At 51.4% G+C, this 20,377-nt stretch overlaps 1 protein-coding gene and 1 pseudogene across 7 annotated transcripts in view; both read right to left on the minus strand.

Annotated features, from left to right (window-relative positions):
• FHAD1 (forkhead associated phosphopeptide binding domain 1) overlaps positions 1-20,377 on the minus strand; it is a 122,969-nt gene that overhangs the window by 51,892 nt on the left and 50,700 nt on the right. For 6 of the 7 annotated variants that reach the window (XR_013557706.2, XM_078452363.2, XM_078452360.2 and 3 more), the window contains 7 exons: positions 17,376-17,506; positions 14,924-15,010; positions 13,794-13,898; positions 10,191-10,298; positions 7,454-7,537; positions 6,556-6,708; positions 5,163-5,358 (listed from right to left, as the gene is read on the minus strand). Coding sequence is in view for 6 of the 7 variants with exons in the window: in XM_078452363.2 (XP_078308489.2) it covers positions 5,163-5,358; positions 6,556-6,708; positions 7,454-7,537; positions 10,191-10,298; positions 13,794-13,898; positions 14,924-15,010; positions 17,376-17,506 (864 nt within the window). In the remaining variant the exon portion in view is untranslated. The remainder of the gene's footprint in view (positions 1-5,162; positions 5,359-6,555; positions 6,709-7,453; positions 7,538-10,190; positions 10,299-13,793; positions 13,899-14,923; positions 15,011-17,375; positions 17,507-20,377) is intronic. The other variant, XM_078452362.2, reaches the window with a different exon arrangement.
• Positions 17,407-20,192, minus strand: LOC132673151 (large ribosomal subunit protein eL19 pseudogene; annotated as a pseudogene).

Raw genomic sequence — 20,377 nt, forward strand, 5'->3', positions numbered from 1 at the left:
GTGTCTTTTTCTCCGGACTTTTCTTTTGATTCCGTACCGATACTTAAAAACGGGAGCACTGTGCGTATTGTATTACAACTTGGCTTTTTTCATGTAAAAATGCTGCATATTTTGGATATCTGAGAAAGAGTGATTTTTTATGGATGCAGGGAAGCCTTTTATCTGTAACAAAGTCTTGCAGAAATAGACACAAACAACTGGCCTTGCGAGAAAAATGTAGAGTTCTTTCTTTTCCTTTATCAAAAGAAGCCGAGAAACCAGGCAGGAGGAGTGGGGGCTAACTTTCAAGGTCCCTCTTTAGACGTTTTGCATCTTCCCAGATGGACCACACAGCAAATCCCTGACCGGTCACATCTTTAGTGGCAACACCAGCCTTCTGAGCCACTTAGGACGGTGGCCAACAATACTCCAAGTCGAGTCTCCCTTAACATTAGTCGACCTGCCTTCTCCCGGGGGATTCATTTCAGGGTTTATAGACCCAGTCTGTTAGGTGAACTCTATCTCTTAGGACAGTATTGGAAAAGGCAGGTAGCGTGGTGGTTAAGAGTAGGGCTGGGAGGTCAGAGGGATCTGAACCGAATCCCACCTTTACCAGCTGGCTGTTGAGACACTGAGCCCATGGTCATGACTCTGGGACGGAGGCCTGGGAAGGGCTCTTGTGGGTTCAACCCAACTGAGTGCTCGTGGCTCGGAAAATCCCATTTGCTGCCAGATGGAGATGGGCGAGAGGCTGCGGGTCAGGTTACCTTGGTGCGAATAAATCAAGCTGGAGAGCCCGTGCGTATACCTATCTGACCCACATTTAGGTCAAATTAGGTCCACGGGTATTTCAGGCTAGTGATAATGGCAGCTCTCGTTTATTAAGTCTTACCGCGTGGCCCAGGCTCCATGATCGGCACATGCATCTCAGCGTTTTAATCCTCACAACATCTCTATGGGACTTCATTCCCACTTTACGAACAGGTAAACAGGGGCACACGGAAGTCGAGCAACCTTCTCACACAACTAGTAAGTGCACAGCTGAGATTCAGGCTTGGCAGCTGGTCTCCGAAGCCCGGGCTCAGAAACGTTCTGCTGTGTCGTGCAAATGGGAGTCTTCCTTGGGCCTGGCTCGTGGTGCACATCAGAGAGGGCAGCTCACCTTGGGGAGCGAGAACTCTTAGCTCTGTCTCTGCCCAAGCTGATGACAGAATCTGTCCTCTAGGAACTGGGTGTGTACCTGGTACCTCCCTGGATCTTCAGAGAGAGCGTGGGGTCACAGACAAACACACACGCATCAGGGTCACAACGACCTGTTTGAATCCTGACCTTCCCATGTGGCAGTTGTGTGACCTTGAACAAGTTTCTTAACATCGCTGAGACTTGCTTTCCTTACCTGAAAAATAAAGACAGTAATAGTACCTCGCTCGCTAGGATATGGGAGGATAAAAGGACACAACACAACACATATAAGACACCTAACACGGTGATAAGTTCTCAGCAGCAGCTAAATAAACCACGGTTCCTACCCTTTTCTCGGGAACTGGGAACACAGAAGGCCTTTTGGAGTGTCTGTGGATGGCGGGGAATGACCGGGGACCCCCTGCTGGCCTCGGCGATGTGAAGTACCTGAGTCTCCTTATCATGCTGGAATACTCATGAAAGTAGTTTTGGGGCCAGTTTCTCCGTTTCTAAAATGAGGGTAACAGTACCTGCCTCACCGAGTTGCCGTGAGGACAGACTGGAATGATATATGGAAATGCTGAGAATAGCTTCTGGAAGAGAAGTGCTCAGTAGTGAATGGTGACCACCATCATCGCAATCGTTACCATTATCACCTCCAACCATCCTTCTCTTCCTCACCATTACCACCATCGCAACCTGATCACCGCCACGATTGTTGGGCTCAGCGCTGCCATTGTCCTCCTCACCACCATCATCACCACCATCACCACCATCATCCTCATCACCACCACCATCATCATCACCATCACCACCCTTACTTATTCAGACCCCGACCGTCCTCATCCTCACCATTTTCACCACCCTCACCACCATGGCCACCGCCATCCTTGGGTAGATGGTTCTGGGCTGGGAATGAGGTACGCAAATACTTAACACAGAGGATGGAGGGAATTCTCTAGTTCATCCCTTTCTTTTAGTCTTTGGGGACCTTGCCATGATCCTGCTCGTACTGGAGGAGAAAATGCCTTTGCCATCAACTTCTCCTGCTGAAGGAATGAAGGAGAGGCCCCCCTTATTGACCTTTTTGTTGTTACCCTCCACGCTTCCTGTCTGACTCCTTAGGACCTCGTAGTTGCAATCATAGAATACGGTCTGTGTCTCCCCCACGGGTGTTCCATAGGACATTATTCCAAAAGATGTTAGATGCGGGCAAGGACAGGAGAAAAGGAGAAATATATTTTGGGAACGCTACATTCTTCACCTCATTTTTCTAGATCCATAGTGCTTCTTAGTTATAGGAGGAACGCTGCAGACCTGAGAGGGCAGGTCTGAGAAATGCTGCCTGAAGTAACTGGAATCACTGGCCCGAGACTTTATAATTAACTTTATAATTCACTTCTGTTTACGGTGGCATGTATATGACTAGATTTCTGGACATAAGCTACAATGACTAAAATGGCCTTGGACACGGGGAGGGGACAGTACACACATAGCTTGGCCCCACTGTCACTGGGATAGAAATGATGGGTTTTGTAGGCGCCCACTATGTGGTATACGCCTTTCTGGGTTCTGGAGATATACCACTACTAACATCTATTTCCAGATTAGACACATAGGGTAACAGCTGCATCCTTGGCACCCCATCTGGAATGTCTCACAGGCACCCCACACTCATCTCCTCCTTCAAACCTGGTCTTCGTGCAACGCTCCTTAGACTGGATTTTAGTGAAGGAAGCACGTCTGTCCTTTCACACAAGCCAGAAACCTGGAGGTCTATAGACTCCCTTCTCTCTGTCACTTCTCTTCTAACCATATCCAATTCCGCCGCGGAGGCTGTTGATGTGCCTCTTAAATGCCTGGGGACCTTCTCTCTTTCCCTATCCCAGCCCTGCCCTAAAGCCACCATCATCTCCTGGGACGGCGTCCCAACGATTCCCTGGTGCTCCGTGTTGGCCATTTGCCCACACGTTTTCCACTGCCAGCTGAGACCATTATCTCCAAAAGCAAACCTGTTCTGTCCGTTTCCTACTTAAAGCCTTCATTGGCTCCTTGCTGCTCTTAGGATAAAGCAGCGCTTCTTACGGGGGGCCCTGCCAGCCCGCGGGGCACAGCCCCCGCCCACCTCCCCTGCCAGCCCTGTCCCACCTCCCACCCCCATTTCTTTCAGACCCTTCTGTTCTTTACGCTCCCCTCCCTGCCACCACACAGCTCTCTTGGCCCAGAATTCTCTTCCCTCCCGTCCCCTCCCCTCCCCCTTCTGCCAAATAACTCCTACGCGTCCTGCAGACACCCTGCCCTCCCTGACCGGCTCAGAGTCCCGCGCTTCTCCTTTGTAGCACCTGTCACCATCCAAGTCTTATGTGCGCGTGAGTTTTCAGTTAATGCCCAACTCCCCTCCCCGAGACCACAAGGTCTGTGAGGGCAGGGATGGTGCCTATGCCCCCTCAATATTTCACTACGAAAAATTTCAGACAAAGTTAGAGGAATTTTACAGCGAACACCCATACACCCTCGACCCGGAGTCTACCTGCTTCTGACCCCACTACACCTCTGCCCCGCACAGGGCTGGTGTCTCGTAGGCACGCAACGAAACTTTGTTGAGTGAAAACGGTTCAATGTCCTTCCCCCTAGAAGGCGATAAAGATAAGGCGACGAGATACGTGTTCAGTCGTGTTCACGTCAGCACAATCTGTGAGTATGGAAAACGGGAAACAACCTAAATGCCCACGATAAAAAAAAAAATGTACAGGTAGTGCCTATTCTGTGCCAGATACTATTCTAAGCACTTTACATATACCAATATTTTTCAGTCCTCACAACAGCCTTGCGGTGGGTATTCCTTATTATCCTCATTTTACAGGCAAGCAAACTGAGGCAGAGACAAGGTAAGTTACTCGCCTAGAACCACATAGCTGTTTCCCCGGGAAGATGCTGTGGAAGTGACGCCCGAGACAGAACGGCAGTGACAACATCGAATGCTGGCAAGGATGTGGAGCATCGGGAACCCTCTCACTCACTGCTGGCGGGAATGCAAAATGGCGCAGGCCCTTTGGAAGACGGTTTGGTGGTTTCTCTCCAAACCAACCATCCTCTTACCACATGCCCCAGCAATCATCCCCTCCGGGCTTTACTCAAAGGGGTAAATGGACGGCTAAACAAACCGTGGTACGTGCAGACAGTGGAGTATCATTCAGTGCTAAGGAGGTGAGCTAGCAAGTCATGAGAAGACACGGAGGGAACTTAAACGTAGATTAGAAAGAGAAAGAAGCCGATCTGAGAGGTGGTAGGATTCCAACTGCACGGCATTCTGGAAAAGGCGAAACCGTGGTAAAAGGGAGCTGGAGGCTGGGGAGGGGGGGGGAGGGACGGACAGGTGGAGAGCAGAGGATTTTGAAGGCAACGGAACTATCCCGCGCGACCCGATGATGGTGGACACACGTCACGATACCCCCGTTCGAACCCCTAGAAGGTGCGACACCGAGAGCGAACCCCAACTCAAAGCATGGAGGCTGGGTTTAGCACTGATGTGTCAGTGTGGGTTCAGCAGCTGTGACAAATGCACCACTCTGGTGGGGGATCCTGACAGCGGGAGGCGGGGACTGTGCAAGCCGGGGGGCAGGGGGCCCACGGAAGTCTCTGTACGGTACTTTCCTCTCACTTCTGCTGTGAACCTAAAACTGCTCTATAAAATATATATATATAAAATGGTAGTTCCTTCTGAAAGGGAGGATTTAGCATAATTTTGATTTAGTTTTCCTTTTGCCTGTGTCACGTCTCATTTTTCTTCAGTAATCATGTCTCACTTGTTTTTTTTTTTTTTTTTTTCCACCCCAGGAAAATCACTTCTCCAAGTCAGTCTGGAGAAGGGAGTTGTTCTTGGCCACATCCCTAAGAAGCCTTCCTCAACAGATGTCCCCTCGCAATAAGATGCAACGCGACATTTTAGAGTCATGCAACTACGGGAGGAAGAGAAAAGAAAGAAAAAAAGCGCCAGTCACCTGCGTCGGAGCTGGATAACTGGATCCCGACGTCCCCGAGGAGACGCTCCGTGTCCTCCAGCCAGGACAGGGCCAGGCGCAGGATGTCCAGTGCCGCCTCCTGGAGCCCTGAAACGGGCGGGCTCACCTGAAGGCTCTGAAGCACGTCCACCTCCTTCTTCAGGTCCTTGCTACAGCAGGACATTTTCATGCACGCCTGGCAAGAGACGAGACCATGAGGAGCCCAGACGCGCGCCAGAAACCAGCACCCGGACGGCCGCGCTCCCGCCCCTGCCGTGAAACTGGCCGTGCCACGTGCTGGCCGCGCGGGGCGGGCTCCGTTGTATTTACCCCCCGTTTTGGGGCCGCTTTTGCCTTTGTTTGTTTGTTTGTTTGTTTGGACTCTTAATTTGGACTCTGGATGGTCAGAGAGACCCCGCTTTTAGGTCTCTGTAATTCCGAAGCCCAAATGGCCCAGGAGCACGGGCTGAAACGAGAATCGGATTTGGGTGCTTCTGCACGTCAAACTCCCTGTGGAGATGAACAGAGGGGCTGGCCAGACAGTGGGGTTTCCTTATTTGAAAGGGTGCTGACAAGCCCGCGTCTGCACAGACTCCCCAAATAGCAGCTGCTTATTTCCAGAGGAAGCAGACAGAGCTGTCTGCTCGATGGGCTCCGTGCCCGCGTGGGAGCCCTGAGGGTTCAGGCCGACTTCTGGTCCCAGTCTCCACCGGAGTCAAAAGCAAAAGGGGCAACAAACAAACAGACAGACAAATAACAAAGACCACCAGGCTTTCCATCGCTGGGCAGAAAAAGAAGCTGCAAATAAAGAGTAGGAACATTTCTTTGGTTTCTCTGGAAATAATAGGGGGCTATTTTTTTTTTTTCCTGCTGGGGTCGGGGACCTCCCCAAGTCAGTACTAGGAGTATGTCAGGCGTCTTTCCCTTGGCCACACCAAGTTCACCTGGGGCTCTTGGTTTTCTATTCCCAAACAAGTTTCTCCAACAAGAGAGAAGGACAAAAAGAAAAAAGAGCACAGCATTTCTGCCCCACCTGCTCCAAAAGCGCTGGGTAATTTCCCAAACAAGCAGCACAAGAATGAGGTGAAAGAGGGGCGCCTGGGTGGCTCAAGTCGCTTAAGCGTCCGACTTCAGCTCAGGTTATGATCTCACGGCTCGTGGGTTTGAGCCCCGTGTCGGGCTCTGTGCTGACAGCTCAGAGCCTGGAGCCTGCTTTGGATTCTGTGTCTCTCTCTCTCTGTCCCTCCTCCACGCACACACACACACACACACTCTCTCTCTCTCTCTCTCTAAATAAAATAAATAAATAAATAAATAAATAAATAAATAAATAAATATTTTTAAAAAAAGAATGAGGTGAAAGAGACGTTTGTAAAGAGCACAGGGGGGCCACCTGGCAGTTGTCTAAAGATGTCTTCAGCTTCTCAATGTTCTCTGTGATTTCCTCCCGTTTGGAGCTGTGGAGCTGAGTCTCCTTCTGCAGGGTCCATTTTTTCTGCTGAAGGTTGATGCTGTCCTCAGTGACCTGAGTAATCTTCTCTATTAACTGGTGAGAGAAAAGGAAAGAAAGGTTTACGGCACAGGGCGGCCCTGGGAAGGGAGCTGGGGGCGTTGGGTTGAAGCTCCCGGCTCGACAGGTGAGAAGGGAGGTCCTGACGTGTGCCTTGGGGATGGCTCTGGAGGAGGACATTGGCTCTGTCCCCAGGATGTGTTTCCCAGGATCAGAGATGACTTTTAAGAGCCAAGGATCTGTAACGCTGTCACGGGTCTGTTCTAGATACTTCTGCACTGCGGTGGTGACTCATAACACGGAGCCTGATGCTGTGGGCTCATTAAAAGAAGGCCAGCGTCCGCAGCCGCCGTAGTGCAGGTCCTGGTGTGGTTTCTTATGTGTGTTGACACAGAGGGATGGAAAGAAAGTCGGGAAGAACGACGAGGCGGTCATTACAGCCAGAAGTCCGTCCCCACTGCCCTCTTTTCTCTTCGGAAGAAAGGCACGGTTTACGGAGAGGCAGCCCCCTCTTTTTTTTAAGGTGCTAACGAAGGGTAAATGTGTGTGTCTGGCGACCAGAAATAGGCCTGAGTGGTTTAATTTGATTTTCAGAGAAACGTTTCAAGGGAGTTTAACTGGCTTTTACTTTAAAAGCCAGGAAATCCCATAAAATCAAAACAAATCTTTATGGTGTAGCAACAGCGTGAAAAATATGTGCCATCAACCAAAACCAGAAACATATGCTCCCCGTGTCTGGGGGCCCGGGTCCCGGGGAAGGAAGTGAAAACTCCAGACAAACCTGCTGATCGGTGATGGATCTGTCCAGGAACGGCTTCACCTGTCCGTAGGTGGCCTTGATGATTTGAGTTCTGAAATGCTCCAGCTGTAGCACAGAAAGGGAAGGCGACAAGAGTCGGCGGGGCCGCCCGGAGCCGGCAAGCCCGCGCGTGGCACTTCCAGCGCCGGGGTCCGGGAGTCAGAAGGGTCCGCGCGCGCCTTTAGTGGTCGCCACGGGTCACTGAAAGGGTCACCTCTCGCCGGAAGGGGCGGGGCCCGCAGAAGAGAGCCGGACAGCAGGCTTTGATGACTGTTTGGGTCTGCCTGCCTAACCCAACCCACACGCGTGGTCAGCGCACACGCTCACGCCCTCGGAGGAGCCACTTGCTGCCAATCACCCGGCGGGGAGTCTGGGGCCGGGAGGCTCTTCCATAATTGCTGAGCTGGCGCCAGGCTGTGAAATAAATATTGAGGCTGTCAGCCCGAGGAGATGGTGCAATCAGCTCGGGGGCCCGGGGAGAGAACAGTGTGCTCCCGTCTGCCATTCTGGGCCTGGGACCACGCATGTCCTGGAGACTGTGCCTATGGTCTTCGTGTCCCCGGAGCCCGGTGCGGTGCCTGACGGAGTAGGCCCTCAGTCCCCATTCACCGAGCGCTTGAATGCAGAGACGTCGGTCAAACACCGAGTCTTCTGCTTTGGTTCAGCCGGCTTTTATCGAGCGCCTCCTTGGCGCGGGTGTTTTCAGATCGCAGCTGACGAAATGGCACAAGGAGATTAAATCGGGGCACACAGAATTACGAGCTCGAGGTGTCCAGTTCCACGAGAAGAGGGGGCAGAGGCAGCCCGCCTTTCTCCGGGAATGTACCAACATGGCCCGGGGTTTTGGTTCGCTGGTAAAATACGGTCACTGCCTCTAAAACGGAGCCCCAAAGGGACCGTAGGTGCCACCGAATCAACTTAAAAGTCAAAGGGTCCCGGGGCGCCTGGGTGGCTCAGTCGGTTAAGCGTCCAGCTCTTGGTTTCAGCTCAGGTCACGATCTCATGCTTCGTGGGTTCGAGCCCCTGCGTTAGGCTCTGCGCGGACAGAGCAGGGCCTGCTTGGGATTCTCTGTCTCCCTCTCTCTCTGCCCCTCCCTGCTCACTCTCTCAAAACTAAGTGAATAAACAACAACACAAAAGTCAAAGGGTCCTAATATGCACAAGTTTACTATATACTGGGGAGTTCTGGGAACCCAGTAGTGGAATGGTGAGTCTTCTAGGGACACCCCTGCAATCGCCCGGCCCAAAGCTGATGGGGGGCAGGGTGGTGGTCTCGAGGCACTCCAGGCCATCCTCCGGATCCACAGCCAAGGGGAGGGTCCTAACTAGCCAAGGAAGAGAGCACAGCTCGGGGGTGGAGGGGCAGGTCCTCCTGAACAATGGGCTCAGGCCTGGAGCTGGGGAGGGGCAGAGTCTCAGACCAAGAACAGGGCCATGGAAATAAGGGCGTGGGATGGGAAGGTGCCAGGGAGAGGGCTCACGCTCTGTCTTTTGAGTCTGGACCTGGAGGGTTCTCAATGCCTCTGAGGGTCCTCCGGGATGACTTCTCCCCAGAGCCACCACCCGGACCTTGGTGCCTGGGCAAGTGACAAAGATCACGCCTTCGGACCAGGTGTGCGTTGGGGACCACCGAGTGCAGAAAAGGTGCACAAAGGAAGGCTCAGACCGGTGGGCTCTCTGCCCTCGCTGAGTGGTGGCACCTCGCGGGGATGGCACTGGGGGGGGACATTTGTTGAAGGGGCTTTAAGATCTGCCCAATAGTCAGCATTGTTACTAAACTTGTATGCGCCTCTGACAAAGCCCGGTCACGCCGCCCACTTAAGGCTCGGAAGGGCTTTGGGAGCTGGGCCGCGTGGGACGGAGGCGTGGTTCTTAACTTTTTTGGGTGGTTCGCAGACCCTTCTGAGGATCCAACGAGCGACACGGTGAATCCTCTTTGCCAGAAAAACGATGGCACCAACACATACACGCACAACTTGTCCTTGGGTTGCCTGGAGCCGTGCTTTGCCAGGAGAGAACCCCTTGAGAAGTCCAGGGTCGGGTGCCCTTGGAGGGCCATATTCTGGAGGGTCAGTGCCCCCATCCTGGCTTCCTGTTTGCTCTCCCTTAGCCTTCGGTGAGGTCTCGTCTGCATCTCCTGGCCCTCACATCCGTGTCACGCATAAGAGGAAGGGCCACTGGGCCATCTGGGGCCCGAGTATTACAGAAATGGCATCCCCAGACCAGCCCGTCAGCCTGCTCACCACCCTGCCCAGGGACTTCCTCATCTAGCGTGAGCTTTGACATTCTGGGGTGTTACTTTATTTCCTTAAGGACACCGACTCTGACATCTGCGGGGGGCCCAGAGGAAGAAAAATGATGTTAAATGTCAGGACAAAAAAAAAAAAATGTGAGGAAGAAAGGATTAGAAACACCATGGGATCAAGAGGCTCAAACTCTTCCCAAGAGGGAACCGCATGGCGGGGTAATTGGGGCCGGGACGGGCTGCCTGGGCCTCAGACAATGGCGAACTGTTCGTGTGGGCAGCTACCCAGCAGGAAAAGCCTGTTCGTGGTGTCCATGGGGGTGCAGGAGCCACACATGGCTTCTCCTCTGGGATAAGAGGGAGGATTCAACCAAGGCCGACGCCCTCCTCACTCGTCCCCACCAGCTGCTTGGGTGCAGAGGACCCACGGGGAACGTGGGTGGGCCGCTGAAGGGGGCTCTGGAGCTCGCCTACCTGACCTACTGCCCTTTCCAAATTGACTTTAATGAGATTCTCTCTGTTCCCCATTTCTTGCAGCTGGAGCAATTTCCTTCTGGAATCCTCCTGAAGCTTCTCTTCAACCTGAAACGATGATGAAAGCATGTGCTCGCTGCTAATGGGATAACGCACTCCAGGGGAACTCCTCTAGCAGGTCTAATGGCCCTGTATGGGGGTGGGGGGAGTCCCGGGGGGGCAGGGGCGGCTGCAGCCCAGGTGGTGGGGGTCACAGTCACGCACAGGGTGGAGGCAGGCTCACAGGAGCCACCCCCCTCCAGGGGAAAGGGCTGAGCTCTGCACCCCAGGCTCAAATGCATCCTATCGCAGGCTCCAAACCTCTGCTGGGTCCCCAGCAAGTGCCGCGACCAGTGTCCTCATCTGTCAAATGGGGATGATGATCCTAGTACGCCTCGTAGGGTTATTACGGGGATTCAAAATGTTTAGAGTAGCGCCAGTGCTGCTTGAGGGCTCTATAAATGCACCAGCTGTTGCAACCTGTGAAAGTGGACAGGAATGTCCACCATGTGCCTTATCGAGCTTATTATCGTAACTGTTTGTCATTACTGCCTTCAGCACTCACCGGTGAACTTTAGGGACTCGCTAAACAATGTCTTTTAAGAAGCACAGCCTGAAAAGAAAGAGTTTGCAGCGGGGAAACCTGCCCATCTATTCCCCCCTTGCTTGGATCGTAGTCAAGGCGAGGGGAGCTTTCGGGTGCTCGATGCTGCCCTCTGCTGGCTTTTATGGGACCCTGCGGCTGCGCTGTTCGTTTTTGAACATTTTGGAAGCACCTGTCGGGCCCAGGGCCCTGGCACCACTGGGCCAGCCAGCAAACTCCCCTGAATAAACGTGAGGGTGCGGTGCTGAAACAACTTCACGAGCTGTTTCTCGGTGGGGCTGAAGAGGGAAGCCACAGATGTGAAAGGCTCAGAAGAGCCCTGCAGAGCTTTGTTCTGAGCAGTGGGGTTCAGCAGAAGAGCCCGGAACGAGCGATGGGACTTCGGAAAAGCCATCCAGCCTCTCGGGGCCTTCGCTTCCTCCCCGTACATCCCCCCACATCTAAACACGCTCCGACTTCTATTTCAGCAGACTTTGTTATATGCTCTGAAAGCCCAGTGCAGCCCCAGAGGACCCTGCCCTCACCCGCGCTCCCCATCCGGTGGATGGCACCCCCGATCCCCACCCCAACGCTCGGGGTCGTCCTCCGCCGCCTCCCGGCTCGATCTCCCACGCCCAGCGATCTCCAAGCCTGTGTTTGGATCTCCTCTCCAGGCACTGAGGACCTCTGGCCCTGCCACCCACTGACAGCGTAGCCGTGGGCTGGTCACCTTCCCAGTAACTGGGAGCCCCGACCCCCAACTCTGGAAACTGGACAGGATAAACGCTCGAGAGAGACGAAATGTTTGGCACGATGCCTGGTACGTGAGGGGTTATGGCCATCGTGTCCATCGGTATTACCGGCCACAATGCAATCACGCCAGTTCCCTGTTCACAAGCCTCCGGCAGCTCCCCGCCGCCTGTGTGGTATGGCACCTGAGGGCCAGACTGATGCAAGACACCCAGCCGAGGATTCAAGAAGCCCACAAGAACTCCAAACGAGGTAAGTAAAAAGGAACCCACGCCCAAATAAATCATAATACAGCTGCTAAAAATCAAGGGAAAAGAAAAAGTTACAAGCGGCCAGAGAAAATAGATTACATAAAGTCCCCGCGGTTACACATCTTTTTTATTGAGGTTTGTTTTTTTAAAAAATTGTTTTATATTTATTTATTTTTGAGAGACAGAGTGAGACAAAGTGAGAGTGGGGGTGCAGAGAGAGAGAGAGAGAGAGAGAGAGAGAGAGAGAGGGAGACCCAGGATCGGAAGCAGGCTCCAGGCTCTGAGCACTCAGCACAGAGCCCGACGCGGGGCTCCAACCCACGGACCGTGAGATCATGACCTGAGCCGAAGTCGGACGCTTAACTGACTGAGCCACCCAGGCGCCCCTAGGCTTCTAAATGACTTGTAAAGAGAAACAACATGATCCAAGAGACAATCAAATGATGATGGGCCTAATGCTATCTGTAAGGTGCTGAAGAATGCCATTGCTAAGTTGACAGTCAGTCAAAATGTGTTTTAAGAACGAAGGTTAAATATTCATTTCCAAAGATGTGCGTGTGTGTGGAAATCTGGGAGAATTTGTCATCCGCACGGCCACGCCGAAGGAAAACACTAAAAGACGTTCTTCAAACAGGAGAACGATGATCCCAGTTGGATGATCAGAGATGCAGAAAAGACAGCAGAAAACATAATGTGCGGGTATGAATGCTGACTATGTAGAAATACTGATAAGGTCTTCTGGGGTTTAAAACGTAGGGAATAGTTTAGAAATGGTAACAACAGCATACAAATCTGGAGGGGGCGAGTGAAGTTAGTGTTCTAAAGTCACTGCCTTATCAAGGAGAAGGGCACAATAATCAGCTAATGTGGGATCTTGGTTAAGTCGAAAACACAGATTATAGTCGTTAGGCTGACCATCCAAAGAATAGTTAAAGAGTGAAAAACTCAATTGATATTGGATTTTGGGACGTCAAGGCTGAATGCTGTGGTCTTGCTATTGCTAAAAGAGTAGTAAAAGAAAAAAGATTTTCCAAGCTCATAGAGAGAAAAATGGAACGACAGGAAACCACTAACTCAAAAAAGGGCAAGAAAGGAAGAAAAGGGAACATCGCCTAGATCGTACAGTTGGTCATGAACAGGAACATAGATTTAAACCCCAATGTACCAGCAACCACATCATATATAAACGGGCTAAAAGGCAAAGATTGTCAAAGTGGATTTTATAAGGATGATATGCTATTTAGAAGAGATAGGTCTAAAACTTAAAGACTGACAGAGAAAGTAGGAGCAAGATACGCTATGAAAATTCTAACCAAAAAAAGTCAGTGTAGCTTAGATTAATGACAAAGCAGACTTTAAGGGGAAAATACTACTAGAGTTAAGGGGGATATTTTATGATAAGCAAAGGGATTTTTTTCCACTGAGAAGTATTAAAATTCTAACTTTATACGAACCCAGTAACGTATCGCTTCTCGGCCTTTGGGCTAAGATCAAGTGAACCTAGTAACGTAACCTCAAGACACACAAAGCAAAAGCTGGCCATACTCAAAGCAGAACACACAAATCCGCAATCGTGAGATTTTTAAAAAATACACCCCTTCAATGACTGATAGAACACGCGGCCAAGAAACAACCCAAAGACCATTTAAGTTTGAACGACGTCATTGGCAAACTTGGTTTAGTGGATCGGTTCTCTTCTGGATAATTTTTACAAGTAAGAGTGGCAGTCAGTCTAGACTAGTGGTTACACGTGGGAGCACTGGAATCAGACAGACCTGGGTTCAAGTTCTGAGTCGTACAGATACTTTGCCTGTGTGAACTTGGGGAATATCCTTTGCCTCTGCGAGCCTCAGTTTCTCAGCCCTGAAGTGGGGTTAATACCAGTATCGACCACACGGGGTCGTTGTGAGATTCATGGAGATGATGAGTGCAGAGAGCCTGGCCCAGGGCAGTCACTGGGCCACCCCGTCCTTGTCTTACCTTACTCTTTTCTCGCAGCGTTTTGGAGATCATGTTCTGTTCAGTAGAACTCTTCTTCAGCTCCTCCCTGAGCTTCCTCATTTCTTTCTCCATGTCTTGGATTTGCTGAAAGAGTTTCAACAACAGGAAGTAAGAGTTGCTGAATCTTCTGAATCTCTATGGCTCATTTCCTTGGGTTCATTAAGGCAGAAACCTAATCTGGTATGAGCTTAATTGCTTCCCTTGGGGGGAAATTCTACATCTGCGGGGCAAAGTAAATGTTTTTTTCAATTGATATATGGGAAATTGGGTATAGGAAAATGATTAGTTTCTTTTGAAAATCAGCATGGACCCTGCATTAAACAGTACAAGATGTCCATCAACTCATCAGAAACTCTTCTGAGAAACTCTTTTCGAAATCAGTCTAAATAAGGGCTGCTTGGATGACACAATGGACACAGTCTGGAAGGACAGGACAAGGAAATTTTTCTTTTTTCCCCTTTGAGGCAGAAAATAGCAACGTCCCTAACACAGAGAAGAGCACGTGTCCCGGTGTCTAAGGCGCTGTATTTCCCAATGAATGGAAACATACATGCGAGAGGATTCAGCTGGCACAGGGAATGAACGATTTCATTTTAGTACTCGTATTTTTGTTGTTATTTGTTTCCAAAGTCATCATCTACATAAGGCAAATGATACCTCTTCTTTTTGCTTTGTTTTTATCAATTGGTGAAAAATTGATATGTTCCAGTAAAAATACTTCAGGGAGAATTTCCTGTTAATGACAGTGCCCGTGCCTATGATAAACTGAGACGGTGGAACAGGAAGGTTTGGGCATCACAGAGCCAGGGGCAGGGGCCACAGAGTGTGTCCCCAGCCCAGCCCAGCTCCTGCCCGGCTCCAGGGCGAACATGGTGAGGTGGCCAGAACCCACGCCCAGAGCATCCTGCCTCCCTATTTTCACCCATCTCTTCTTTGGGGCTGGAGGCAGCATTTCAAAGAATTAGGAGACGATGTTAACAACCCATCATTAAAGTCCCGAGCTGGTGCTATCCAATGGGCCAAGGAACCCCTCCCCAACACCCCCAAAACCCTGAAGGTCAAAGTCTAGCCTTTCTGGGGACACCTAGGAGGGAGGAGGTTCAACTCACAATTTTGCAAAGTTTTAACTCTTTCCCTTGGGCTTCCTGGTGCTCCTTCTGAGAATCCTCCTTTCTTAGTTCTTTCAGCATGTAGCACTACACAGAGAAAGGTCAACAGGCCGCGGGGTTGGCCGTGGGTCCAGAGTCCCCATATTTGCCCCTAAGAACAGTTCCTGTTGTTTAATCCAATCACATCCCCAAATTCCAAGGGAGGCGAGGCCGTTTGTGTCGGATGGATGCATGGAGTTCCTAGTTCACCCTCTCACGAGTTCTGGGGAGAACATGTCCAAATTCTTCTTTTAAAAAAATTTTTAAAAATGTTTATTTATTTTTGAGAGGGAGAGAGAGAGAGAGCGAGCGAGCAAGCAGGGGTGGAGGAAGGGCAGAGAGGGGAGACAGAGAACCTGAAACAGGCTTCACACTGTCAGCGCAAAGCCTGACGTGGGGCTTGAACCCATGAACCATGAGATCATGACCCGAGCCGAAGTCAGATGCTCAACCGATTGAGCCACCTGGGTGCCCCTAAATTCTTCTTTTAAGAGTCAGCAATCTACACCACAGGGCAGACCCAGCTTTGCAGAGTCTGGGTACTAGGGGTGGAGGAACTAGGTGTGTTTTCCTCTGTGACCAGCCAAAAGTGGCTTTCAGGAATACACAGAGGAGCTTCCTAAGTGAACCTGGAAGGCTCTTAGAGCTTTCTGTGAGTTACATCTCAGAGACACATCTGCCCCGGCCGAGGAAGCGTAAAGGAAACAGCTTTTCTGGAGGGCAGCTTGGCAACACGCATTCAGAACATAAAGATGTGCCTTCTTTTGACCCAGAAATTCCCACTTTAGTAGTATGTCTTAAGGATGATGATCAGAGAAATCAACAAATCTGTAGGTTCGAGGGTGTTCCTCACAGTATTGTTAGCAACAGAGAAAAAAAAAAAAGGAGGAAAAAAAAAAAAGAAACAACCCATGTTTGATAACAGATCGTTTTATTACCTTGTGCACATCCAGGAAAATATTATGTAACTTTTAGGACCAGTGAGATATTTTGTAGCTTTTAGGACCCATGATAGGAGCTTTTATTTATTAACACGGGAAAACACTAAGTAGTTAAAATATAAAAAAAAATTGTGCATAGTATAACATTTTAAATATATTTTTTTAAATTTATAATAGATGGAAACAAGTCTGGAATTTAATATACGTTCAAATATCAATGTGGATTTCTAGGGGTAGCACTGTCTTTTCCAGCTCTTTAATTTTGCTTTTCAACCTCATCTACTTCTTTTCCTAAAATTAACACACGTGACAAAGGGAAGGAGAAAAAGGAAAGACGGGTATCCGAGAGGCTCACGAGAGCCTCACCCTTGGGGGCCTGATAGTGGAGAAGAAATACCTCGCTCCAAGGGCGATGAGGAGGGGGAAATGGGGAGAAAAAGAATCCAAATGTACTTCAGGAAGCTGGATAATCAAACAGGCGCTGTTTTCCCGTGTCTCTTCCCCTTGGCAACCCGCACGCGCCCCCATAAAGCTGTGACCCCCTGTGTCCGGGGCGTCAGTCTGCCTGGGAGAAATGACGGTGCAGGGCTCACCAGGCGGCTGGCCAGGCGCAGAGGCAGAAGAGCACAACTGAAATCGGCATCCCACTTCTCAGAAAATGCCTCTGTTTTCCCCCGTTTCACAGATGTGGAAATGGAGACCCGTTCCGTTACCACAGAAGAAAGCTCAGGGGTCGGATCCCGGTCTGTCCGCCCCCAAAGCTGACGCTCTGCCTTTTCTCAGTTCCAAACAGCGTTGTGCTAAGCACCAGATGTTACTCCTTGTGCCTTATCTTTGGAACTCCAAGATCTGTCTCCACCCCCGTAACCCTGATCAGACGACCACTGTGAATCTTTGAGCTGGCGCCTGAGATGACAGCTGTTCGGTTTTACCTCGACTCAGGGAAACAGACAAACCACACAAATACCGAGGAACCTTCCTGGGGGCGCCTGGGGGCTCAGTCAGTTGACCGTCTGACTCTCGATTTCCGCTCGGGTCCTGGTCTCATGGTTGTGAGCTCAAGCCCCGCACTGGGTTCCGCGCTGACAGTTCGGAGCCTGCTTGGGACTCTCTCTCTCTCTCCCTCTCTCTGCCCCTCCCCTGCTCATGCTCTCTCTCTCTTTCAAAACAAACAAATAAACACCTTATTCTACAGGATCAGGAGTCTAAAGTCAGGATTGAAGGACGCACTTGCAGAGTCAAAGTTACGTTTAAAAAGCTCCTTAACTTGCAGAGAAGCTGGCCCCTCGTGTGCCTTTCGTAGGACTCCCTGTGCCTTCCCTATGCCCTTGGCCACCAGCCTCCTCTCGCGGTGGTGGGAGAGGAGAGAGTAGCATTCGAAGCTGGGGTCCAGGTTAAAGGGGATGAGTCATGGGACTCTGCTGCTTGCTTTTTGGGAGGCATCACTATGGTGATGGTGACCTGACACTCACTCTGGAGCTGAGGGCTTCAAGCTGATGTTCCTTTTCTTTGTTCTCACTTTTTAGTTGGTTCACCTCTTGTGTGAGTTGCTGAATTTGCTCATCCCTTGTCGACACCTCCTTTTGCAAAGATGACACCATCCCTGTTAAAGAAAAAAGCAAAGACCCGCAGAGGTCAAAGGGGCAGTAAGACTTACTGTCAGCACAGCTCTCAGCCAACTCGTGGCCGAGCCCCTTCCGAGCCCCGGCCACACTTGGTGCTCGTCTACACCCGAGGAGGATGTGTCCAGGCTCCCGGAGCTGGGACAGGGATAACACTGAAGTGAGCTGAACAGGGTTTGTTCAAGACCTCGGGGGGAACAAGAAGTCGGCGAGTGTCGCCGCGAGACGGAAAGCCTTTCGGGGCCCCTGTGGGCTCAGGTTCGGCAGGAGAGGACGCGCCATGGGGAACATACCTCGGGACCAAAGGCCCAGAACAGGGGTGCACCAGGAGCTTTTCACCAGAGCCACAAAAAGGCTTGTGGCAGAAGGAGGCTGTCAGTGGAGGGATTCGCGCTCGCCGGACTTGGGAACCTGTTTCTACCGCTTAGCGTTCTTGGACCTGTTACTTTCCTTACGAGTACCTTTCACTGTATCTCCCCCCCAGAGTGATTATGAGGCTTTAAAAACATATAGAGAACACAGGAGAGTGGCTAACTCACAGTGTTTGCCACATGGTGGCGCCTACTGCTTTTTGTGGTAGCCAGCTCCTAAAATGGCCCCAGTGATCCCCGCCTCCCAGATCAGGCCCTTGCACAGCACCCTCCCACCACGGGTAGGGCTGATGTGTTTAATCAGTAATGATATTACGGAAAAGATGGGACTTCCTAGGTGGGTCATAAAGGACTTTTCAGCTTCCCCTTTGCTCTCTGTTGGATCACTCACTTAGCGGGGGAAGCCCACCGCCATGTTGTGGGGACACTCAAGCCACCAAGGGAGAGGCCCACGTCGTGGGGAGTGGAAGCTTCCAACTAACAGCCACACGGGCGAGCCATTCTGGAAGCAGATCCTCTGGCTCCTGTTGGGGCTTTAGATGATGATGGGACAGTTGCCCCAGCCAACATCTTGACTGCACCTCATGGGAGACCCTGAGAACCAAGTCACCCCCAGATTCCTGAGCTCCAGACGCTGGACGAGACACTAAATAATGGTTGTTGTTTCGGCCACTACATTTTGGGATAAGCGGTTACGTAGCAGTAGGTAACTCATACATTACTGGGCTCTCGTATTGAGGACAAGTGGAAGGAAGAGGGCAGGGGTGCTGTGGGGTTGGATTATCTCACATGGTTCTTTTCCGATTATGCCCAATTTTGTCGGTAGGTAACAATCAAGAAGGTACGTGAAATAAGGAACAATGTGTTCCAGAATTTCCTTTCAACAATAGGCTCAGTCACAGGACACAGTGAAGTTACTCTGAAAACAGGTTGGTCCCTTTGGGACTTGCCTTCATGCTTTGTGAGGAAGGACCAGAACTTTCATCGGGATGTAACTTGGCCTTACAACTGACGCAACACGTTTTGGTTTTCTTTTTTTTGTTGTTGTTGCAGATAAAGGCTTGTTTTATTGAATAATTGATCTGTGTTGTTGCTGAAGCCACAATGTACAGACGACAGAGAGGGGCTTCTTTCTTGGTCTCTTCCTCTTCCTCCTTGGACAGAGTCTTGGTGATTTCCTCCTCTTTGGCCTGGAGCCAGTCTTCACGGCTCTTTGCGGGCTTCCTTGGTCTTAGATCTGCGGGCCTCCGCGGGGTGAGCCAGGAGCTTCTTGCGAGCCTTGCCTCCCTCCAGCTTCTGGATGTGCTCCGTGAGAGTCTGCCTGTTTCTGAACACATTACCCTTCACTTTCAGGTACGGGCTGTGAGACACGTGTGGCGGGCAATCTCCTTAGATTCACGGTATCTTCTGAGCAGCCGACACGGAATCCTTGTCCTCCCCATCCAGGTCACGTCTCAGGCATTCGAGCACTGGCGGTACCTTTTCTCTTACCAGTGTGCGTATGCCTGCCCTTCTGGCGGGCCGAAGTGTTTTTCCGGCACCGAACCCCGGAACGGACAGTCACAGGCTTCTGGATGATCAGCCCATCTTTGATCAGTTTCCGGATCTGCTGATGGGAGCTGGCATTGGCGGTTTCATGTGTCTCACCGGGATCCAACCAGACCTCCTTTGTGCCACAGCGGAGGACCCGGGAGGCAAGCCTCTTTCGAAGCCTGAGCACGCTCATGGCTGCGGCCGCGGCCCCGAAAGGAAAGCGAGGCAACCCCTGTTTGAGTCTCTACCAGATACGGTGTGTATCAGGAAGCCTCTCTGTTCCGGATGCTGGGACAGTGAACCATTCCAGGCCTGTGTGAGCTTTGCGATTGTTCCCTCTGCATCGGTTGGGTCCTCTTTCCCTGTCCGCGTGTGTGTGCTTCTCAGTACTCAGCTGAAGACTGGCGGGGGGCGGGGGACCCTCTAAAGGTCACCGGGCGCGGTCTCTCCGCACAGCCGCTCCTCCCGGGCACTCTGCCCAGCAAACTGTGGCCGCGTGGGCCTCTCCAATGCCGTCCTCTCAACCTGGGGGCCCACTGGGCTGTGCCTGGGTTCTCCTTCCCATACTGTGGTCTGGAGCCCGTCTGCAGGCAGTAAGCTGGGGCGATCGTCTGCTTTGTTCCCTCTCCCCTGGATCACTGTCACGTGGAAATAATCGTTTCAGATGCTTTTTTCTTTTTGTGGTTGTTTCAGGCAGGAGAGCCAATCCAGTCCCTGCTATCCCATCTGCCCTGTACGTTTTTCTTGCCTCTCTCATCGCGGAAGCAGGTGCTGTGATGGCCTGTGTCAGCCTGGTCCCTGAGGGGCTACAGCACGGGCCAGGCCCCTGCTAACCCATGATGGACCCCAGACGGAAACAAGACATGAGCCCGTCTATTGAAAGCCCCCGAGGCTCAGCAGAGCCCAGCCCGGTGCTTCTCAAACTTAAATGTGGGCAGGACACATCTG

The sequence above is a fragment of the Panthera onca genome, chromosome C1 (assembly GCF_046562875.1).
Source record: "Panthera onca isolate mPanOnc1 chromosome C1, mPanOnc1 haplotype 2, whole genome shotgun sequence".
In the NCBI taxonomy this organism is placed as follows: domain Eukaryota; kingdom Metazoa; phylum Chordata; class Mammalia; order Carnivora; family Felidae; genus Panthera; species Panthera onca.